Source organism: Phocoena sinus, chromosome X, assembly GCF_008692025.1.
Source record: "Phocoena sinus isolate mPhoSin1 chromosome X, mPhoSin1.pri, whole genome shotgun sequence".
Classification (NCBI taxonomy): Eukaryota; Metazoa; Chordata; class Mammalia; order Artiodactyla; family Phocoenidae; genus Phocoena; species Phocoena sinus.
In genome coordinates this window covers 47,983,540-48,005,705 of record NC_045784.1, presented here as the reverse complement: position 1 = coordinate 48,005,705, position 22,166 = coordinate 47,983,540, and the positions used below count along the sequence as shown (strand labels likewise).

Sequence of the window (22,166 nt, the reverse complement as noted above, 5' to 3'; positions counted from 1 at the left end):
GGCTTCTGTTCTCCTGACTTTTTCTCTAAATTGTTGCTCCCTCCAAGTTTGTGACATCAGCTCACCACTTTCTTACCTCCTAGGTTCTCTCCCCCCATCTACAGGGCTTTATTTCACACTAGACACAGCCCTTCTTTTCTTCCAGTTCTAGTACCCCAAATTCCCATCCCTTTCAAATCATGGCAAGCCTTGAATGCCAAGATAAAGACTTTGGTCTTGATCCTGATAGGTCTTGATCCTGATAACACTGAGAGATTATTGAAGGGTTCTAGGCTTGGATGCAACATAGATTTGTGTTCTAGAAAGAACACCACTCTAGCTGCCTAACCCATTAGGAGTGTGAATTAGATGTCTTCCTGGAAAAAGGGAGACTAGTCATCCAGGTAAACAATGATTGTGGTTAGGCCTAGAGTGGTAGCAGTGGAGGTCATGAGAAGTGATTGAATTCAGAAGATATTAAAGAAATAAAAAGCAAGGCTTTATGAATAATTGGATGTAGGGAAAGGGGTGAGGAGAAGGGAAGTGTCAAAGGCAACTTTTGGGAATCTAATTTGAGAGATCAAATGTGTAGATGGTAACCCCTTTCACTAACATATGGAATACTAACGGCTCTTCCCTGGGCCTGGGAAGAATAAAAACCTTAGAAGAGACGGGGCCCAGGGAAGAGCCCTGGAGGCCAACAGCAACCTCAGCATAGGTGAAGGAAAAGGAGCCCAGGAGAGAGACAGATAAGTAATGACCAAGGAGACAGAGCAAAAAGCAGGAGAAAGTAATGCCACAAAACCAAAGGAAGAGAATATTTCAAAAGGTGGGAGGGGTCAATAGTGTTGAATACTACCCAGAGGTCAAGAAAAGTCCTGAAAAATGTCTAGGGATTGTAGCAGTCAGGTAGTGGTCTGGTCTCTGGTGACCTCGGAGGGGATAGTTTCACACTTGTGGCATAGGTCGATAACTGTTTACTCCAGTATACATTCTCCTCTCCTTCCCTATTAATAGAAAATCTGATTTTTACCTGGACACATAGCCTCCTGGAATAAAGGCCATGAGGACAAGGGTCATACCCTAAGGATAGTGGAGGAGTAAACTGAGAAGAATCGGGATCTCTAACAATTTCATAGGGCCACCATACAAACTTTGGACTGCCTAACTCTGGATTTCTTTTAGGTGAGATAAATACATGTATGTCTGATTGAAACCACTGTTTGGGAGTCTATGCCATGTGGAAGTTTTATGACTGCAGTGAGTTGAGATGTGAATTGCAGGTGAGGTATTCCTGACAATGAGCATAAACTACTCTTTCAAGAAATGTCTGACTCTGATTTTGAGACTCTCCCAAAATCTAGCCCTGACTAGTTTTCCAGGCTTTTTCTTGCTATTTTTCTGAGTACTGTGTATATTCCAAACAAACACTTCACTATTACCAGATGTGCCCTGCCTTCTGTTACTTAGGAGCCATTGCTCATACGATTTCTTCCCTATGGAACGCCCTCTGTTATATCTACCCTCTGTTACAACCTCCATCATTTAAATTCCACAACATTTTAAGTCCTGGTTGTGGCCTTTGGGATCCTGGGATAACTTTAAAAGAATGTAGAGTCAGATCCTTAGGAGATATTGGACTCAAGGGACTCAGGCAAAATCTCAGTCCATGTCCATCAGAGAGACATTCCCAGAGACTTTCAAAGCCAAACTTCCCCAGTGCCTCTCAATGCCAAACACCTTCATAGCATAATACCATAATCATTCATCTTATGATCTGGGGATCAGAGGACAGGATGAAACCTTAACAGGAGAAAAAAAAATAAATTCACTTACAATCTTCATCATTTGACTAGAGAGATTTCCTCCCACCTTCTCTCTTTGTAAACTCTTGGAATCTTTTGAACTTCAGCATCTGCCCATAAACTCTGATGAACCTAGGTCACTGTGTCCCAGACCGGTTTCCAGCATTCATAAATCAGCAGGAAAATACCTGAAATCATATAGATCCTACATATTAACTAGGAACAAAGATGAAAAGCTGAGTTATCACCAAGCAGCTCTGTTCAGGTGATAAGGAAAGGCAGGCTAAAGACTGCTTACTGCAGAATGTCAGGGGATGAAACTGCCTACTACCGGGACATCAAAGATTTCAGACACCTAAAGCTTACATGAGAAGCCCAGAATATCCTCACCACCAGTCCTCTCCTAACACATTTCCTTTCCCCCAAACTATATAAAAATCAGTACCTCTGAATGTTGGAAAATTCTGAAGGCTGGGAGTAAGTGTCAAAGATTTCCTTCCAAGGCTACCTATCACTTCTTTAGTCATCTAAGTTGTACAGCACAGCCTAGCAACCAACTTAATATTGGACATCAGACTTTCCTGTTCTTCACGTTTCCTAAGCCTTTCCCATCACTGGGAAAAGCTTCCTAACCAACCCTTCTCCTGGACCCCACTCCCTATCGCTGTTGGGTTCTTTCTGTTCCCAATACTCAGAGAAAGCAGCTCCCCTCCTTTCCATTTCCAGGCTCATGTGCCCTCTCCCTTGAGCTGCTGGTGAATTCTTATTGTTTTCTTCCTTTTATGTACAGGGCAATTTAATTCATTTTGTATCACTCTAAGCCCTGAGAGCTATTCTTTCCATAGCCAAAATGACTACATTTTATTAAACCAAAGGCAAATTTCCCATAGACGAGGAAACCGGCTACCCACTTTTGAACTAACACTCCTTCTCCCCTGCTCTTTGCACATTGAGTCCTTCATCAGCACATACCTGTGAGGCAGGTTCGGGCCTCATATGCAGACATTGAGCATCAACTATATATTATGCACTTCTACAGAGGTGGCTCTTTCTCTTGAAGGGCTTACATTTCTACTGTATGAGCATTAGCCTCATTTTATGGTGGACAAATTGGGGGTGAGGGAGGTAACTTGCCCATGACAGAGCAACTAATGAATGGCAGAGAGAGGACTTGAACCCAGGCCAGTATGATGCCAAATACCAGAGCCTCCACTACTATGCTCAAGTACTGCCAATGTTTTAAGTCCCATAATATCCTTTCCAACCCTCTTCATAAACATATGCAAGGCACATTACAGTGTGATTTTCCTCCGTGGAGGCAAGTCTAATTGGATATCCACATACCCATTCTGATATTGTCATAAAGTGTCATAAGATATATAACTATTTTGTTGTAAGATCAACATGAAGTTTTTAAGATCTTATTTTTATTAAAGTAATGCACATACATGGCAACAAATCAAACAGTACAGAAGGAGCACATGATAAAAACCAATGGTCCCCTGCCTTGACTCTCCCCATCTCCATCCCACCCCTTCAAAGCAACCTTTTAACAGTTCTTGGCCTTCCCTGGTGGCACAGTGGCTGGGAATCTGCCTGCCAGTGCAGGGGATGCAGGTTCGAGCCCTGGTCCGGGAGGATCCCACATGCTGTGGAGTGGCTAGGTCCATGCACCACAACTACTGAGCCCGCGTGCCGCAACTACTGAAGCTCGTGCTCCTAGAGCCCGTGCTCCACTATGAGAGAAGCCATCACAATGAGAAGCCCACACACTGCAAAGAAGAGTAGCCCCTGCTCTCCACAACTGGAGAAGGCCCGTGCACAGCAACGAAGACCCAACGCAGCCAAAACTAAATAATAAAATAAAATAAATTTATAAAAAACAAACAAAAAAAACCCAGTTCTTGCACTTAGTTCTGCTGGTGGCTCCCTTTACAACTCTAGATAACATGTATATACTTTGTCTCTTGGTTTATAAAATTTAGACAATATCCTGTTGACTCTCAAGTATGACAATGAGGGCTTTGTTTCTGTACACTGCCTCACTTTCCCTCCACTCCCCTGCAATGTTTAACGCTGATATTCCTTTGTTGTTCCTAGTTAACTTTGTAACTTGAAAAAATACATATACTCAAACCTCTATTCCTTATTCCATCCATTTTTGACAGGTAATTTTGACTACCCACTTTTTAGGACAAGGATGTTAGAGCCACCACCCTCCCTCTGCCCATTGAACGACCCACATTGTCAGTTTGATCTTTCCTTCACATTGTCTAGGTTATTAACATTTACATTCTGTTCTGCAGCCACAACCAGCTCTTCCCTGCTTTGTCTTCATGCTGACTGTAAAACCTGAAAACCAGTCATGATTTACATTATCATGACTATGTAAATATTTTTCAAAACCCAGCCAAATAGTGAGCCAGGAATACAGCTCCTTCTCTACAAGTCCTATGTCACAATCTTTCGGCCTCTCCAAAGAGAATGTTTCTACTATCAAGGTCAAAGGGAGTCCCTCTTATATTCCATCAGCTTCTTATAATCATGTTATGTTTTATTTTGCTTTGTAGTTAGACCATGATTTTTTCGAACAGGTACACACACACACACACACACACACACACACACACACACACACGGATTCTCTAATAGCCTTTCTTTATTCCTTGAATTATTTGACTTTATTGTATTCATTCTTTCAACAAACATTTATTATCTACAATGTGCCAGGCACTGTTCTAGAAGCTGAGGATACAGCAGTGAAACAGATCCTTGTCCCCATGGAGGTGATATTCTAGTGAGGAAGAAAGAGAAAATGATCAGATAAATAAGTAAAATATATAACAAGTTTAAGTGTTATCAGTGCTATAGAGAAAAATAAATCAGGGTAAAAAGGATAGAGAATGCCAGTGAGAGTGGGAGGTTATTGAAGTTTTAAATAGGTTGGTCAGAGAAAGACTCACTGAAAAGGTAGCATGTGAACAAAGACTTACATGAAGTGAGAGAGCTAGCCAAGTGGATACCTGGGGAAAGAACATTCCAAATAGAAAGAACAGTCAGTGCAAAGGCCCTAGAGCAGGACTGTGCCTGGCATTGTTTGTCTCGTGCCTGCCATTTTTGAAGAACATAAAAGTCAGTGTTGCTAGACTAGTGGAGGAAGGCAAGGAGGGAAGTAATAGAAAATGAAGTCAGATAGGTAATGGGGGCCTGATCTTATAGGGCCCTGTAAGCCAAGCCACAGCGGGATCCACAGGAGGGTTTTTAGCAGAGGTGGGAGAGTATCTGACTTGGGTTTTAAAAGGATCCCTCTGGCTGTTGTGAAAATATACTGGTGAAGGGGGCGGGGATGACAAAGTAGGAAGCTGAAGACCAGTGAGGAGGCTGTTGTAGTAATTGCTTGGGTTGGATCCACTATTACCTGGGTTCACTGTTCTGGGCACCTGTTCTGGAAATCCTTCTTCAGCTTTGGAAAATTAACTTCTAATAAGTTTTTGAGAAATTGTCCTTTATTTTTTCTGTTCTCTCTGGTTAGGACTCCTGTTATTCAGATGTTGAACCTGCTGGATTAATCTTCATCTCTTAAATTTTCTCTCCTACTTTGTGTTTCTTCGTTTTTTGGCCCTGCATCCTGGGAAATTTCCTCAATTTTATTTCCCAGTCCTTCTGTTGATTTTCTTTTAATTTCAGCAACTTATTTTCCATCCCTAAGGAGTCTTTCTTTTCTCTGATTGTTCCTGTTCTGTGGCATTTACGTCTTGTTTTTTTCATGTTTTACCTTCTTGAAATTTGCTGAGGATATTATCATTTCTTTTCTGAAATTCTCTTTCCTTTCCAAAATTCCCAAATTTCTCTGGGGTCAGTTGTTCTATTTTCTTATTTTAGTCTTTTGCTTTCATGCTGCAGGTTCCCTTAATTTGCCTGAAGACCCTCGGTTATCCATCCCAGGTAAGGGAAAAGGACTGGTAGCTGATGTGGGTTTCTCTGTTGTTGTATAAGCAGAGCTGTTTTTTTCTAGCTAGGGCTCTCTCCCATGAGGAAATTCTGACAGGAAACCTTGTGTGGACTTGGGGGAGGTTGCAACTGACAGGCCATGGGTCACCAAATACAAGAATGAGGAGGCTTTGTTATGCGGTACCAAATGCCATAGGACAAGTCTGAATGTTCCCTATGCAGTTTGTAAAATGTCGTTTGAGATTTTGCCTGAAGGTAAGTGCTGGGGCTGCATGTGCTCTATGTGGGTGGAAAGGGCAGAGGGATAGGGGTTCTGACTGATGCTGATGTCCCGTGTGCACACCTTCAAGTAATTTTCTTTCTCAGCTCCAGTTCTCACTCCTGCCCTCCACAGTTCCTGTAGACACAGTCCAGAGCATCTCTGGGTTCCCACAGGCAGACTGACGCCCATCAGCTGAGCATCTCCCCACCCCTCCCCCACCTAGGTCTCCAGAGGGACAGGGAGCTTCCCATACTTTCGAGATCAATCAGGCCTCATCCAGCTCTAGTCCTAGCAGCTAATGTTTACTGAATGCTTACCATGTGCCAAGCATTCTGAAAGTACAAGCTTTTTTAATCTTCATAACAACTTTATGAAATAGGTACTATTATTATTCTCTTTTTATAGGTAAGGAAACTGAGGCTGCAGAACAATTAATTAAATTTCACAATATTACACTGTCAGTAAGTGGCAGAACTGAGACAAACCCAGATGGTCTGAGTCCAGTAGTTCTACTTTGAACCACTATCTTATTTTCTCAGTCCTACCCTAGCCTGTCTTGGCCTCTGAATATTCTGCAGATTGTAAGACTCATATCTGTAAGAGCCAATTTTTATGGGACCCTAAGTAAATCCTTCCTGTCTCAAGGCTAAAATCCATGCCAGAAAGGACCAGGATTGGGGCCTTGCTCCACCAACCCCTCTCTCATATCAGCTACCTTTTTAAGATGATCAGTGCTAAGTGACCTTTCTCTGGCCTCAGTTACTGGGCTCCTGTGGATGTTTATAGGAAAGAAAAACCCCACCCTGGGCCAACACAGCAAACAGACAGACCCAGAGCTCTAGTATGTTTAGTTTCCATTCATCTTACAGCTGGATGATGGGAAAAAGGGAGGCATGGAACTGGCCCCTCTCCAGGCAAGATGCCAACCCCAGCTCTTGGACAATCCTGGCTTGTGTGGATTCAATGCCACATTCAGAGTCTTCCCCACCCTTCAGGGTAGTCCCTCCCTCTCAAGAGAAGGGATAACCTGAAGGCTTAAAAGAGCACGAGTTTGGAGATTGGGCTCAGACCTTCTGGATGTGAACAACAGCCCTGGGCCAGAGGTGGCATCTTGTCTAAGTGGAGATGCCTCATCTGTATCAGCTTTTTGCTGACCATTCTCCTGGAACTGACATGCCAGGGACCTTCTGGGACCTCCTCATCAAGCACAAAGGTTAGATCTGGGATGAGGGAACAGAGCCCCAGGATTTGCAAGGAAATTAGCTCCTTGGGGGCAACAGTGGAAGGTTATTTGGTCTGCTTTCTCAGTCCTAGGAAACTAGGGCCAGAGGAAAGGGTTACTATTTTCTGAGCATATGTCAGGTGCTCCACCAGGGATTTTAGAGTTATTATTTCATTTAGTCCTTACAGCATCCCTGTAACCTAAGCTCTACTATTATAGCTAAGTAGATAGCTAAGCTATCTACTGTTATAGAAGAGGAAACTGAGGCTCAGAGATTGACACAGTTAAGAGGTGGCAGAACCAGAATTTGATTCTAGGTCCAGCTGATCCCAAATGCCTTCATTTCCCTCTGCCCCACACTGAGAATGAGCTAGACGTGTGGGTAGATGAAGGGATCATGGCTTCAGGAAAGGTCAGGAAGAAGATCGATATGTTACTTATTGTGCGACCTCAGGCTCTGGGCCCAGTTAACACATCTGTAAAATATGAACAATAATATTATGTAGCCCTTAGAGCCGATGTGAGGATTAAATAAGATCATGGATGCCAAATGCTTATCATGCTTTCAGTGTCTGATTGTACTTATCAGGTGCAATTCTTTTTTTTTTTTTCCCTCTTTTGGCCCCGCCTTGCGACATGCGAGATCTTAGTTCCCCAACCAGATCAAACCTGTGCCCTGTGCAGTGGAAGTGCAGAGTCTTAACCACTGGACATCCAGGGAAGTCCCCAGGTGCAATCCTTTACACTTGAGTTCCTAAAAAGGGAATAGATATAGATATAGTTATAGACACATATATCACAGTGTCTTGCACAGAGTAGAGCTCAATGAATGACAGCTACTCTGTTATATTCTAAAGCCTTGCTACCCAAAGTAAAATTCATAGACCAGCAGCATCAACGTCACCTGGGAGTTTGTTACAAAGTCAGAATTTCAGTCTCCACCCCTGACTTGTTAAATCAGAATCTGCATTTTAACAAGATGTCCAGGAAATTCATGTGCACATTAAAGTTGGAGAAGCACTTGTCCAGAGGTCCCTTGATTTGTGATCCTCTGTGAGCCTTTGGTTCTGAGACTTGGTAAAGCTCACTGAAATATTAGGCAGATCCACAAAATGAATGACAGAGGCTGTTTTCCCTCTCTGGGCCTCAGTTTCTCCACTTGTACCTTGAGGCCTGTCCAGGAGTCCTGGGTACTAGTACATGTAGGCCAAGGATAGAGTCTACCTAACCCACCTCCCTGTCTTCCCTCAGCTGTTGATGAAAATCTATTCAGTGCATTCTACTGTGGTTTCCTGCTACGCCTACACCTTGGTCACCTCTGTCTTTTTCACTCCACATGCCAAGGCTCATGAAGTCATCTTTGACCTGGATCTGCCTCGCCTCACCTTTATCTCCAATTTCACCATGTAAGTCTGCTTCCAAACTCACTGTTTTATTCATTCTTTTGTTCATTCTTTCAGCAGAGCATAGTGATAAAGAGCACGCACTCTTGAGTTTGAATTCTGATTCTGCCAGCTATGGGACTCAGGACAAATCATGTCACTTATCAGAGTCTCATTTTACACATCTGTAAAATGGGGATAAAATTAGAACCCACCAGGCTTCCCTGGTGGTGTAGTGGTTAAGAATCTGCCTGCCAATGTAGGGGACCACGGGTTTGAGCCTTGGTCCGGGAAGATCCCACATACCACGGAGCAGCTAAGTCCGTGCGCCAGAACTGCTGAGCCTGCGCTCTGAAGCCCACGAGCCACAACTACTGAAGCCCGCATGCCACAACTACTGAAGCCTGTGCACCTGGAGCCCATGCTCTGCAACAAGGGAAACCACCGCAATGAAGAGCCTGCGCACTGCAACAAAGAGTAGCCCTGCTCGCCGCAACTACAGAAAGCCTGCACCCAGCAACGAAGACCCAGTGCAGCCAAAAATAAATAAATAAATAAAATAAAATAAATTAGAACCCACCTTAAAGGATTAAATGAGCTAATATGTGTGAAAATATATGCTAAAATTAGTGGCCGGTAGATAATATTTCCTTGATAGTATTTGCTTGATTACTTTTTTAACAAACATTTCCTGATGCTGACTGTGTGACTTACACTGGGCTGGGTATTACGGAAAAAGGAAGATGAATTGCACATGGTCCTGCTCCCAAAGAGTTCACAGTCTAATGGGGGAAATAAAAATGAAAGCAGATAATTTTAATAAAGTATGCTGGGAAGAAAGAGAAGCGTGAATGCGGGCTGGTGGGAATGGCGAGGCCTACCAGGAGACAGTGGTCAGTTCCCCAGCCCCATGCAGAGAAAGCCTCACAAAGATGATACCTAAACTGAGGTTCAAAATATGAGCTGTTCATCGGGCAAGCAGGCTGAGGGCAGGGCTGGAGAATCCAGGCAAAAGGAGCACAGGAATAAATGTTTCCCCATTAGGGGAACTGGAAGGACTTCAGTGTCACCAGAATGTAGGGCACAAGCAGAGGTAGAGAGTGGTCAAAATTGAGACTGGAGAGGTAAGGAAAGACTAGGTGGTAGAAGGCTGCCAATGCCAGACCAAGCACCTGGCCCTTACCTGATGGTCTCCAAACCATCTTATGTGTTTGCACACCCATCAGGAAAAAATTGACCATGTACTTCCCAAATATATATTATTTATTAATTTATAAAGTCTATAAGTACACTACTGAGCAAATATATTAGGTACATTATGAAGCATATGTAAAACTATACGTAGACAATGTAAGAGAAAACCCTATAAGTAGAGTGCTAACATTGTTTTCCCACTCCCTCAGTGTGTGTTGGCGTGTACACACTCCAGCACCCCCAAAGTGTGTGCACTCCACTTTAGAAATAACTGTGGCCCATAATGAAGAGACATGGCAAGATTTTAAGCAAGGAGTGACAATAGTGAGGTGGGGTGGGCTGGAAAGGCCAGCTGGGAAGCAGGGAGCTCAGTAAGGAGCCTGGGGCAATATCCGCATAAGTGCTGCTGAGGGCTGGAACAGTGTAGTGGGGGTGGGATTTGAGATACCATAAGGAGGGAGAAACAACCTGGTGCATACATGTGGGGAGTAAGTAAAGATAGAAGGTGCCCACCTGATTTCAGCTTGTCTGACCTGGTAGGTGACAGTGCCTTCTTTGAGATGGTAAATGTGAGAGGAGGAGCAGATAAGGAGAACTTGGTGGGGCCTCATTGGCTCATATAATACCTTAGTGTGAATTAGAAAATGGTCCCAACGGGAAGAGTGACTCAGATTTAGCAGATGAATGAGGCCAGCACGTGCAGAGTTTCGGCCTTTGCACAGATCTCCTCACCAGAGGTGGGCTTTGTGCTATAAACAATCTGTAAGCCTCTGTTAACAGCAGCCCTAGAGCCTGAGCTTTGTCATCAGGAACCTCCTGGCCTTGATGGACAGATGGCACTCCCCGGAAGAGAGGAAAGGTTGGAGGAGGTAGGCAGTGTGTCCCTGGCAAGGGAGTTCATGGGAGAGGTGGTGAGGTAGTCAAAGAAAGCTTCCTGGAAACAGGATTTCCATATGGGTAAGACTGGAAGGGGCCAGGATCACTGTGTGTGGGTGACCCAGGAAGATCAACGGCAAAAATGACAGCATGGGTTTGGAGTATGGGGGCTCACCAGAGAGGTTGCTGGTCAAATGATACAAGAGCTAAGCAGCCAGACAGAATGTGGATTTTTGCTCTAATGGAAAAAAGTCCAAAATAATTTTTTTAATTAAGCAAAGCAGGCTGGAGGAAATGTTTTGGGCAGACTCCATGGAAAGTATGCTTGCTGCAGGCAGCACACATACAGAGGCCCCAGTGTGCTGCTGCCAGACCAGCCCCACCCTACACCCCTACAACCCCCAGGAGACCTTGGGGCAATGCCAGCTCAGCCCACCCCCACATGAGCCCAGCCACAGCAATAGTCTGTTTCAGCTGCCTAGAAACACTTCCCACCTGAGTGGTCTTTTCTGCAGGTTGCATATCCTCCTCAAGTGTTCCTAGAAACTGCTGCTTTGGTCAAATAACTTTATTCTACCCCAACCACCCCCAGTACCTGTGCCTTCCATTTGTTAAAGAGAGACTGTTGTTCCTGCCGCTTACAGAGTTGCAGTAATATTCTCTAGGACAAGGAACTATCTATCACTCCTCAAAGACCAGATCTGACCCATCCCCCCCTTCAAGATTTATCTTGGACTCCCATTCTCCATATCTAGTCTTCACTGTCATATGAGCTCATTGAGTCTAGTGTTCAAAACCCTTTATTCTCTAGGCTTACACAACCACTCCAAACTTCTCTCCATAACTCCTTTCTCTACCTCTCTGTTCCTGCCAAATCTAACTACTTGCTGTTCTCTGAAACATGGTCCCTGTGTTTTCCTGCTGTCTGTATGGAATGCCCATTCCACAAATAATTGTTGAGTGCCTACTATGTGCCAGGCAGCATTCCAGGTACTGGGGATACAGCAGCAATTAATACAGAAAAAATCCCTGCCCTCAAGGAGCTTACAGTCCAATGGAGAAGGCAGATAAGGGAAAAATAAACAAGGAAGTATATGTCAGTTTATGGATAAGTGTTACAAAGAAATAGAAAATAGAGCAAGAGAGATAAAGAGTGAGTGGGAAGGCGCTGTTTAGGAGCGATCAAGGATGTCTCTGAGGAAATGACTTTTGAACAAAGACCTGAAAGAAGAGAGAGTATAAGATTTGCCAATATCTGGAGGAAGAGTGTTCCAAACAAAAGGAACAGAAATTGTAAAGGCTCTTAAACAGGAGTGTTCTGAAAAAACTCAAGAAACAGCAAGGAGGCCTTGGTGGCTGGAGAATAATAAATAAGGTGAAGAGAAGGAGGGGATGGGGTTAAAGAGGTGACAGGGAGCCATATAGTATAGGACCATGGAGGCCCTGGTGAGGACTTTGGCCTTTACCCTGATTTGAGACAAGAGCCACATAGACTTTTGAGCAAAGAAGGGACATGGTCTGACTTAGGACTTAACAGTATCTAGGATCTGTCTGACTGCTGTGAAGAGAACAGGTAATAAGGAGGCAAAGCTTTAAAGAGGGAGGCCAGTTAGTAGGTTGTTGCATTTATCCAAGCAAGAAATGTTGGTAGTTTGGATTAGGGTAGTAATTGTGGGTGTGGGAAGAAGTAATCAGATTGTGGACATATCTAAAGATAGGGTCAAAATTCCCTGATGGATTAGAAGTGGTGTATGAGAGGAAGAAGGGAGGCAAGCATGACTCTAAGATTTCCAGCCGAACAACTATTTCCTGAGATAAGGAAAACCAAGGGAGGAGCAGATTTGGGAGGTGGAGGAGCTACAAGGAACTCAGTTTGGGATATGTTAAGCTTTAGGGGCCTATTGGAAATGCTAGTAAAATGTCAAGTAAGCAATATATAGGTCTGGAGTTCAGGAGACAGGTCCACACTAGAGATACAGATTTGGGAGGCCTCTGTGTGCAAATGATATTTAAACCCATGGGACTAGATGACCTCACCTAGAGAGTGACTGTAGAAAGAACAGAGGAAGGGGAGGTCTAGAGCAGAGTCTAGGAATGTTCCAAAGATTTAGAATCAAGAAGAGAAGGAGCCAACAAAGGAGACTGAGGAGGCATGGCCAGTGATGATCATTTGTCCAAATCTTCCCTAATTTGAACTCCCCCACCACCAAGGCCACCTCCTCTAGGACCTTTTCTGGAAGACTTGGGCAAAAGTGCTTCCTCCCTTCTTTGAACTCCTTTATACCTTATTACCTTCCTTAGAGCAATAGGAAAAACTGGGGTAAAACAAGTTTGAATTAGTATCTCATTGGTCTCTGAGCCCGCTAAGGTCAAGGCCCCTTCCCTAGTCAATCTCAGATGCCTTTGCAGCAATTTGCATTCCGCTTTCACAATTTTTACTGCCTGTGCCACCCACCATATTAGTTACTTAATATAGTTTCTGTAAATAGATACACTTAAGATTACCTAGGTTAGGCTTATCCTAAGTAACAATATCTATGAGCTCATGTGTTCAACGTGCTACTTATATTTTTAATACACATTACAATAAATATATAACAATTGTAATAAAAATGTTCAGTTGTGTCCCACCTAAAATTATTTTATGTGCCAAAACATGGAATTCATTCAACACTTTGGAAAACATAAAGTCCTAACACCAAGTCAACCATATACCAACTGTGTGGTCTCTATTTCCCCACCTGACAAATGGAGATAATGATAACTGCTTCACCTGCTTTTATCTCCCTGGACTCTCCTCTCTTCTCTTCTTCCTTCTCTCACTCTGGCTTCACAGTTCTATTTTGCTCTTTTTCTCTCCCCATCCCTCATCCTCCTCTTCCATCTTCTTTGTATGTCTCTTTCTGTCTATGTCACTGACCATCTCTTTTTTCCTTTCTCTGTTTCTGTCTGTCCTTCCTCTTTCCTGCTCCATCAGGACCATCAACAATAAAGTCTACATTGCAGAAGTCAAAGAGAAGCACCAGGCAAAGAAAATCTATGAGGAAGCCCATCAGCAAGGAAAAAATAGCTGCTCATGTAGGCATGAGGTAAGGCTCCAACCAGTCTGAAACATGACAAGTTCATCTTAGATGTGTGATCAGGGACTTACACATGTTTTCACTTGGCCTCAATCTCTACCTCTGTAATGTGGGGATAATGATCTCTACTTCATAGGATTACATGAAGATGAGGTGAGTTAATGAATAGCAAAACCTATAAGAGAGTAGGTGTTCAATAAATGGGAGTTTACTTCACTACTTCCACTTTCCTCCTGCCAGCAGGATGTGGCTTATTTAAGAACTGGCATCTTCCGGTAAGGTTATGTTCAAGTGAGATTTCTCTAAATCAAATCCTGTTTCCTAACTGAGTTCCATTCTGATGGCAGAAGTGTATTGTCTTCCTTCAATGTTTCCTCTCAGCCTCCAAAACAGTTTCATCAAGCACGGAAACTTTAGGTTTGGCTACTGCATACTGAGGAACTAATGGCGTATAAACAAGCTTAGTCTAAAGCATGGGGGAGGGGTGGGCGTGAGGGGTTATTTGAAGGGAAAGAGGCATTGTGTGTAAATTGAAACCTCTTTTTATAAAATAAATCATTACTCCCTTATTGTTTTATTGTAGATTCAGATTTTCACTAACATAGTTTCCTTATGGGTAAGCTGCCTGTGATAGAATTTCTTAGGCAGAATATGTAAGAGGATGAATGAGGGAGAGAGATAGTTTAACAAGTGGGTGAGTGAATAACTAACTGTGGTTGAGGGACTTAGCTGAAACAGAAGCTTGGCCAGGTCTGCTGGGGCCAGAGAGGGGGTAGCCAGAACTAGGTCATCTAACAGCTCCCCTCCTCCTCACGAGATCCCATCTCTCATCCTCCTCCCTTTCAAGACCAGGGACTGAGAATCAGAGAAGTTTCGCATCTTCACCAGCCTGGCAACAGCCACAAACGTGACTTTTTTCTCACCTACGAGGAGCTGCTGCAGCGGCACCAGGGCCAGTACCAGCTGGTGGTGAGCCTGAGACCCCAATTGGTGACAAGGCTGAGTGTAGAGGTCACAGTGTCAGAAAAGACAGGCATTGGCTATCTTCACGTACCACCGCTGAGGACCAGCCGCCTGCACACCAACACCCACACAAGTATGTGAGCAGCACTACAGGTCAACCATAAGACTGGCCTTCCCTAAATGGGAAGCTGCCCCTTTTCCCTCGGCTTCCCTCTAATACCACTTCTGCCCTAGGTTCCTTTCCCATTCAAACAAGGAGAAGAGGGCATGTTTGGAGTTGAAAATATTTCAGTTACAAACTTGGTCTCATCCTTGCAAGCTGTGTGAAACCAGCAAGTCCCACATTTCCCGCAGTGGTGATTTCCCTCCTGAAATTGTAAAAGGGGAGAAGGAGTTGCTGGGTCAGCTCCATGAAATCATATGTTGACATTGCTAAGGGATTCAGAGCCCACACTTGCTTTCCTCTGGAATCACCACTGAGAATGGAAGGGCAATGGGAGGACAGTGTGAAGTGCAGGCTGCCCCAGAGGACATCATCTCAGGCCCTGTATGCCAGAGAGATGTCCTGGCTGCCAGGCTTGCTTCAAACTTCATCTCAAGGTGTTTGTTTTTCCATCTCAAGGTGTTTGAAGGCCACACGCTGGCTACGGTCAGCAGAATCGCTATGTGAGGTGTCAGAATACAGATTCCTGGACCCCACCCTCCTGGAGTCTGCTTCAGTAGGTTGGGGAGGGGCCCAGGAACCTATCTTTTTAACCCATTTGCAAGTGAACTTGATGTCCAGTCAGATCGGAGAACCACTGGTCCGGCCTAGACGCCTCCGCTGAGGGACAAGTGGACAGGCACAGAGAAATCACCCATGTCATGTGGCCACTCTCGCTAAACTGTTTAGCTTCGGATGTCCTACCTACTTGGATCCTGCTGACCCAGAGAGACAGTATGGAATACAGACAAGAGAGAGACAGACACAGACCTGGGTTCAAATCCCAGCTTTGACCTTCTCCAAAGGTGGGGCAGCAGGCAAATCACTCACTGGCTCTGCTTCACTTTTCCCGTCTGTACGATGGGGACGTGCAATCGATGGCCCAGGACCACTGTGAGAATTTGAGAAAATTCCTCTCTGCAAATCACTGGTACAGAGTAATGAAGACCTGATGATAACTGTAATCATTAGCATTATCAAGCACTTACTAAGATCCAAGTATGGTTCCAAATGCTCTACATAAATGATCTCATTGAATTCGCACAAACACTGTCTATGAAAGAGGAGCTATTATCCTTCCCGTGCTACAGATGAGGAGCCTGAGGCTTAGAGAGTGTGAATAACTTGTCCAGGGGCCCACAGGCAACATCTGAGTCCTTGGAGCTTGCATGCTTAAACCCTAAGCTATAAATGGCAGCTCCCTCCCCCCTTCTCCTTAAAGGTTAAAACGGAGGGGAGAGCCAATCCTGTGGGGATAAAACAGAACAAAGACCTCTGAAAGGAAGGAAGCCAAGGGAATGTATGTAAGCAGACGCCTCAGAGAGTATGGGGGCTCAGTTTGCCCCTAAGCTTCCTGACAGCTGTAGCAGGAAAGGGGGGCGGGGAGCAGAATTCCCTAGTTTCCATTTTCTGGAAAAAAGGAGGCACAGAGGCATGTCTAAATGGACATTTGTCTTGGGCTGAAATTCCAGAGGAGTTGATCTTGTGGCCAGCTCAGCAAACATCCGGGACCAGAAGTTCATCTGTGATTTCATGAGGCGCTAAAAGTCTTATTCACACACGTGATTCTGAGAGTCAAGAAGCCAGAGGGGGAAGAAAACACATGAAATTCTATCTAGAAGAGAACGTTGCTGGGCTGCAGTTTCCCACAGCAGTAAGGGGCATGGGAGGAGACCGAGGCCCTGACTGTGTATCTGTCTCTCTCCACAACACACACGACACGGTCTCTCCGGGAGGAGATCCAGGCTCCTGGGGACATGACACTCCTCCAGAGACTGGGCTCCCGGGATGGATGGCAAATGAGCCCGGATGAAGTTGTGAGTGAGGGCCAGGCTGCCAGAGCCTGGGAGCTGAGTGGGGGCTGGGTCTGTCCGGCTGGGCCCGTGGAAGAGGCAGAGTAGGGGGAGCTGGTTGTAGGATTGGGAGAGGAATGTAGCATTTGGGCAGGTGGAGGGGCGTTGCAGGCAAAAGGAACAGCAGGTGGTGCAGGGCTTACTTCTCACCCTCCCCAGATATTGCCTCTTTTGATGTCCCTTTACCTGGCTTTCTGCCTGGTGAGCTCTCCATCCCACCTAACCCCTCCCCACCCATGCAGGTGAGGCTGACTCGCCCCCATCCACCAGGATTGAGAGGGGAGAGACCAGTGTCCGAATTACCTTCTGCACGACACTGCAAGACCAGTCTGCCTTCTCCAGTTCAGGCATCAGGGCCGACTTCGTGGTCCAGTATGATGTAGTCATGGAGGACATCGTTGGAGACGTGCAGGTGAGAGGGCCGGGAGAATGGAAAGAGCGTGGGCTCTGGAGTCAGACAGACCTGGGAAACAAGGTGCTGGCCTCCACAAGGTGCACGTTTGTTTCTCCCTAGGGATCAGTGAGGACTAGTGAACACGGATAGGACGGTGTGTAGCGACACATGACTTCACACCTGGTGAGGCACATGTGTCCCCCAAAGGGCTGGACACCTGGAACTGTATAAACTGAATCAAGATCCAGGTGAATACATTCCTAACTGAAGCAAGTCATAGCCCACTCTTAACCAGACCTTTCGGAAAGGCAAGTGATTAGTCTCTCACACTTTCTGCAGCTCTGATACTCTCATGTTCTCTTGGGCTTTCTGGATGTCTCTAAGTTTTAAAAATTCTTTTTGCCTCACTTGAGCCATTTGCCTAAACAGGGAGCCCTTAAATTCTGAGCTCACACACTCACGAAGAATGTGCAGAGGTCCCACGCTCTGCCAGAGGGGTAGAGGCTGATCCGGGACCCTTGGCTTCACAACAACAATTGCATGGCAGCCTGAGAGGTCTGGTCCCAGCCTGCTTCTCCCACCACACCTCTCACTGCCTCCAGCACACAAACCATCCTCCAGCTGCCCCACACCACGCCACACCACACACCAATGTCCCAAAGCACCTGAACCTGCCAGTCATCTGTGCCTGAGTATGTGCTCATACTGTCTGCCGCCCTGGGAATGTCTTCTCCCTCCTTTTTCCACTGGTGAGTGTCCTCCTCATCCCTGAAAACCTTGCTTCAGTGCCACCTCCATGACGGCCCCACCCCACTTACAATTCCTCTCTCTGCTCTGGGCTAGTATAGTGCTTTGGTTACACCTCTCCTCATGCACTTACTTATTCATTCATTCATTCATATGTGGACTCACCTCCATCAAGCTGGAAACTGCTCTAGCCCAGTCCTGCCCTCAGTGACTCTGGGAAGTCAGGAATGAGTTAGACACAGCCCCTAATCTCCCTTTGGAAATGTCCCATCCTGAGGTAACTCGATACATAGAGCCAGAGCAGTCATAAAAGGTTCTAAGGGCTGTGTATAAATATGTAATGGGTTACGTATGGATACCACTGAGGAGGGTTTCACGAGAGCCTTCCTGAATGAGTTGGCTTTTAAGTTGGCATAGGAAAACTGAATAGACTTTACCTCCACCTGGGCCGATAGGATGAAGGGGAGGGCATGCAGAGAGAGGGGAATCGCATATGCAGAGGCACAGAGGTATAACAGAGGCCTGCTGTGTAAGGGGAATAGAAGGAATTCACCCTCTCAGAATAGGAGCTGAGGGTATCATGCCAGTAGGTGGCAGCAGGGCCTTAACCTGGTGTTCTGGTGTGTGTGTGTGTGTGTGTGTGTGTGTGTGTGTGTGTGCGTGCGCACGCGTGCACGTGTGAACTGAGACATTTGTCTGCTTGTTCATTCTTTACCTCTCCCACCATTGCCTGGAGTAAAGATACAGATAGAACAGACGGAACTAGGCATTAAATAGTACGACTGATACTCCCATCCACTGTGTGCTATGATTCCTGCATCCCCCAACCAAGAACCCCTCAATTCACCTCCCATTTTACTTGAGTATGCCCGCCTTTCAAAGTCCAACACATTTACTCCATGGGCACCTAATCCGTTATGCCCACTGCTGGCTGATGTCAGGAACCCTGAAGTGAATCACACACAGATCTTATTCACTGTCTCCAGGTGAAACAGAGAGACACGAGAATGACACAAGATGAGAAGTGCTTTGTCGATGACAACATAAGTATGATGGAAGCCATCATGAGGGGTGAGGAGGTCAGGGAGCCTGACCTGGGTCTTAAAGAACTCAAAGAAGTGTGGCAAGTTGGGAAGGGGGGCTCTCAGAAGGCAAAGGCAGTCTAGTAAACTGAGGGCTGCATGACACAAAGAATAGAGGCTGGAACTATCCAGGGGTGTGTAGGGAACTACAAGTGGATTGGAGTTCCTGGAGTTTTGATTTGAGGCCCAAGAAATGCTAAGAGGTGAGACTGAAGGCCATGAGTGCTGCAGGGGCTTGATAAGGAACATAAAATTTATGTTGAACATGCTCAGGGAGCCCTGAGAGGGAATGACGCTATGAGGTTTGTGTTTAGAAAGACCAGACCGTGCAGCTGCTGCAACGATGCATGGATGGGAGGGGCCCCAGGAGAAGCAGGGAAACCAGAGGGAAAGGAGCCCTAAATTTGGACTTCATTAGTTTGGGAGGGCGAGGCGGGTTGGGCCTGAGACATATCCAGCCCTTGAGGTATCTGGCCCCACGGAGCTGCCATCAGCCTATTCAGGGCTGTAAATCCCCACCACTTCCCTCCATTGTGCTACACAAACGTAATCATTCTCTTTGCATGCCATGACAGACAAATATTAGGCAACACTGTTTAAGGGACAGGGGGGAAATGGAGCTGAAGAAAGAGACTGAATCCGATGGACCTGAGAGCTGGTAGGAGAATAAGGAGTGTTCATCCTCTCTGGATCCCAGGGGAAAAGATTCTTCTGAGCAGCAGAAGTGATTGTCAATTGTGAAATATATCAGGGAGGTGCAGTCTGATGAGAACTGAAATACACCCACTGAGTTTTCCAGCCAACTGGTCGTTGCTACCTTTGGTGAGAGATGGATCAGCGGTGGGGGTGGGAGCCAGGCTGCAGTGGGCAGAGGAGTAAACCGGAGGTGAGAAGACAATTGCAGCTGTCGAGTTCATTACCTTGGCATGCTACCGGGAAGAAAGGAGCTGATTTGAAGTTTGGGTGGGATTGGGATGAATGGAGGTTGTCTCAGTGAATGGAAAAGACACCAACATTTTTAAACTCTAAAGAAGACCCAGTCGGGTGCATGGGCTGGGTTGGAGAGTAGGAGTCTGGCTGGTGGAGGAGGTACTGGAGGCTGGGCCTGCATGGGGTCAGGGAAGGATTGTTTTGTCTTTCAGTAGAGGGAGGAGGCATATAGGTGTGTGGACCCTGCGCAAGGGTGGGGTGGGCAGTCCAAGGGACATGGCCTGGTGCCCTTAATGTTTTCATGAAGAGGGAGGGGAGGCATTTCCTGAGAATGGGGTGGCATGACAGCTGAAGGGAGTGTGAGAGGTTGGTGACCTGGGTCATGCCTCTGGTTTATATAATAGGATGTGAGGTGTGGCGTCACTGGTGAGCCTGGGACCATGGAGAGGTAGGAACGTGATTTTCCCAGAAGCTCTCACCTACCCAGGTATGGGAAGAACACAGAAGGGCAGCTGGACTCTGCCTGTGGCTTGGGCAGTTGCAGGATGGTTGACCCAGGGCTTGGGGAACTGCTGTAGAGTGCCAGGAAAAAGTGCAGACAAAGCCTACGCTTGTGCTTGTGAATTAATTCAAAGGCTGGGGTGGAGGGGAAGAGCAAGATGTCCTCCCATCTCCTTCCTGCTCTCCACCACCCCCCTCCCGCCCTCCAAGATGGGAGGAGATAGTGTGTCCAGCTTTGTGACCAGAGAATGCCTGAAGGGCTGAGAGGAGAATAAGCTGGTTATCCCAGGACAGAGCTTGCTTCAGGCTCCTGGGCAGCTCAGACCCTCAGCAAGCCTATACTTCCTTAGGCTGAGCTGCCACTGGTCCTGGGGGCCCTCCCAGCTTCCCCCTCCCCTTCTCTCAACTGTCCCAGGCCCCAGGCTCTGCAGAAGGAGAGATGGAGTGGGGGAAGGGGGTCAGCAGCCAATCATATCCCCGATAGCCCAAGGCATCTGCACCTGGTCTAACCAATCCCCTCTGAACAAATAGCTCACTCAGCCTCTGCTCCCTCCTCCCCTCCCTGCTCTGCCCAGCAACAGCAGAAAGGAGGTTTAAGGAGGAGAGGGAGGCCCTGCAAACTCCCAGCCCCTGGCAGCAATGGAGCCGGGCCTCAGGCTCACTCTATAGAGGGAGGTTAAAACAACACTCTCAGTTCCTGGAGCCCAGGCAAAACGTCCCTAGGGGCCCTCAAGACTATGCAAGCCCAGCTCTCACAGACAGGAACTCACATATTACAGAGATCCTGATCCCTGGAGCCTTGGGCCACAAGCCAGTCTCATTTTCTCCACAGCTCAGGGGCAGGCCCTGGGCTGGCAGCCTGACCAGCAGAGATACACTTCTGGGGGAGGAGATGGACATTGAGCAAACAATCCCACAAATGCCTATTTAATAGCAACAGTGATAAGGCCTAGGAAGGAAAAGAGCAGGGTTTTATGCAGCAAAATAAGAGGGGACTTGATTTAGACTGGCTTTCACAGTTTTTGTTGATTCCACTTCTTTTTCTCCAGATTTGCGATGGCTATTTTGTTCATTACTTTGCACCCAGAAGCTTTCTACCTGTTAAGAAAAACGTGGTGTTTGTTATTGACGCGAGTGGCTCCATGTTTGGTACCAAAAGGAAGCAGGTAACAAGGACCCTGGGGATCGTTCATTGCTCTTGATTTAGAAAGCTCAGAAAGCAGAGAGTGCTGGTACAGTGGTTCCCTGAGACAAGACACCCTGCCATCCCACCACCTTTGGACCTTATAGGCCTAGGCCTACCTTAGAGTCTTGGTACCTTACATATCAGGAGCCACGTAGACATGGAGCCACAGAATCATAGGAACACTGAAACATAGGACTATGGGGCCTGAACCCATCAAGAGCCTCAACCACAAACCTCCAGGTCTCATAAAGGCCCAGAGTCATAGAGACTTTGGGCTAGAGTACTCTGGCATCATAAAGCATGAGTCAAAAACATTAAAACTGTAGTCATTTTAGATTCAGAACTGTCAAGGGGCCACAGCTTTGTTTTGTTTTGTTTTGTTTGACTATATAGCCAGAAGAATACAGTGCACTGGCCTTATAGGGCTTAGAAGCCATAGAGTCCTGGGTCCATCTAGGCTTCAGTCTTGTACCCCACCCACCAGAGCACCCTTGAAACAGAATCCTGGAGCCATAGGCCAAAGAGATTTTGACTTTAGAGCCTGAATCCATGAAGTT

General features: G+C 46.2%; 1 protein-coding gene across 1 annotated transcript in view; it reads left to right on the top strand.

The window, feature by feature from the left end:
• The window catches only part of ITIH6 (inter-alpha-trypsin inhibitor heavy chain family member 6), a 49,891-nt gene that overhangs the window by 2,239 nt on the left and 25,486 nt on the right, over positions 1-22,166 (top strand). Inside the window, 9 exon segments of the mRNA XM_032618905.1 lie at positions 5,667-5,729; positions 7,088-7,210; positions 8,471-8,625; positions 13,649-13,739; positions 13,741-13,760; positions 14,604-14,665; positions 14,668-14,847; positions 17,012-17,181; positions 21,473-21,589. Of these exon segments, the coding sequence (XP_032474796.1) occupies positions 5,667-5,729; positions 7,088-7,210; positions 8,471-8,625; positions 13,649-13,739; positions 13,741-13,760; positions 14,604-14,665; positions 14,668-14,847; positions 17,012-17,181; positions 21,473-21,589 (981 nt within the window).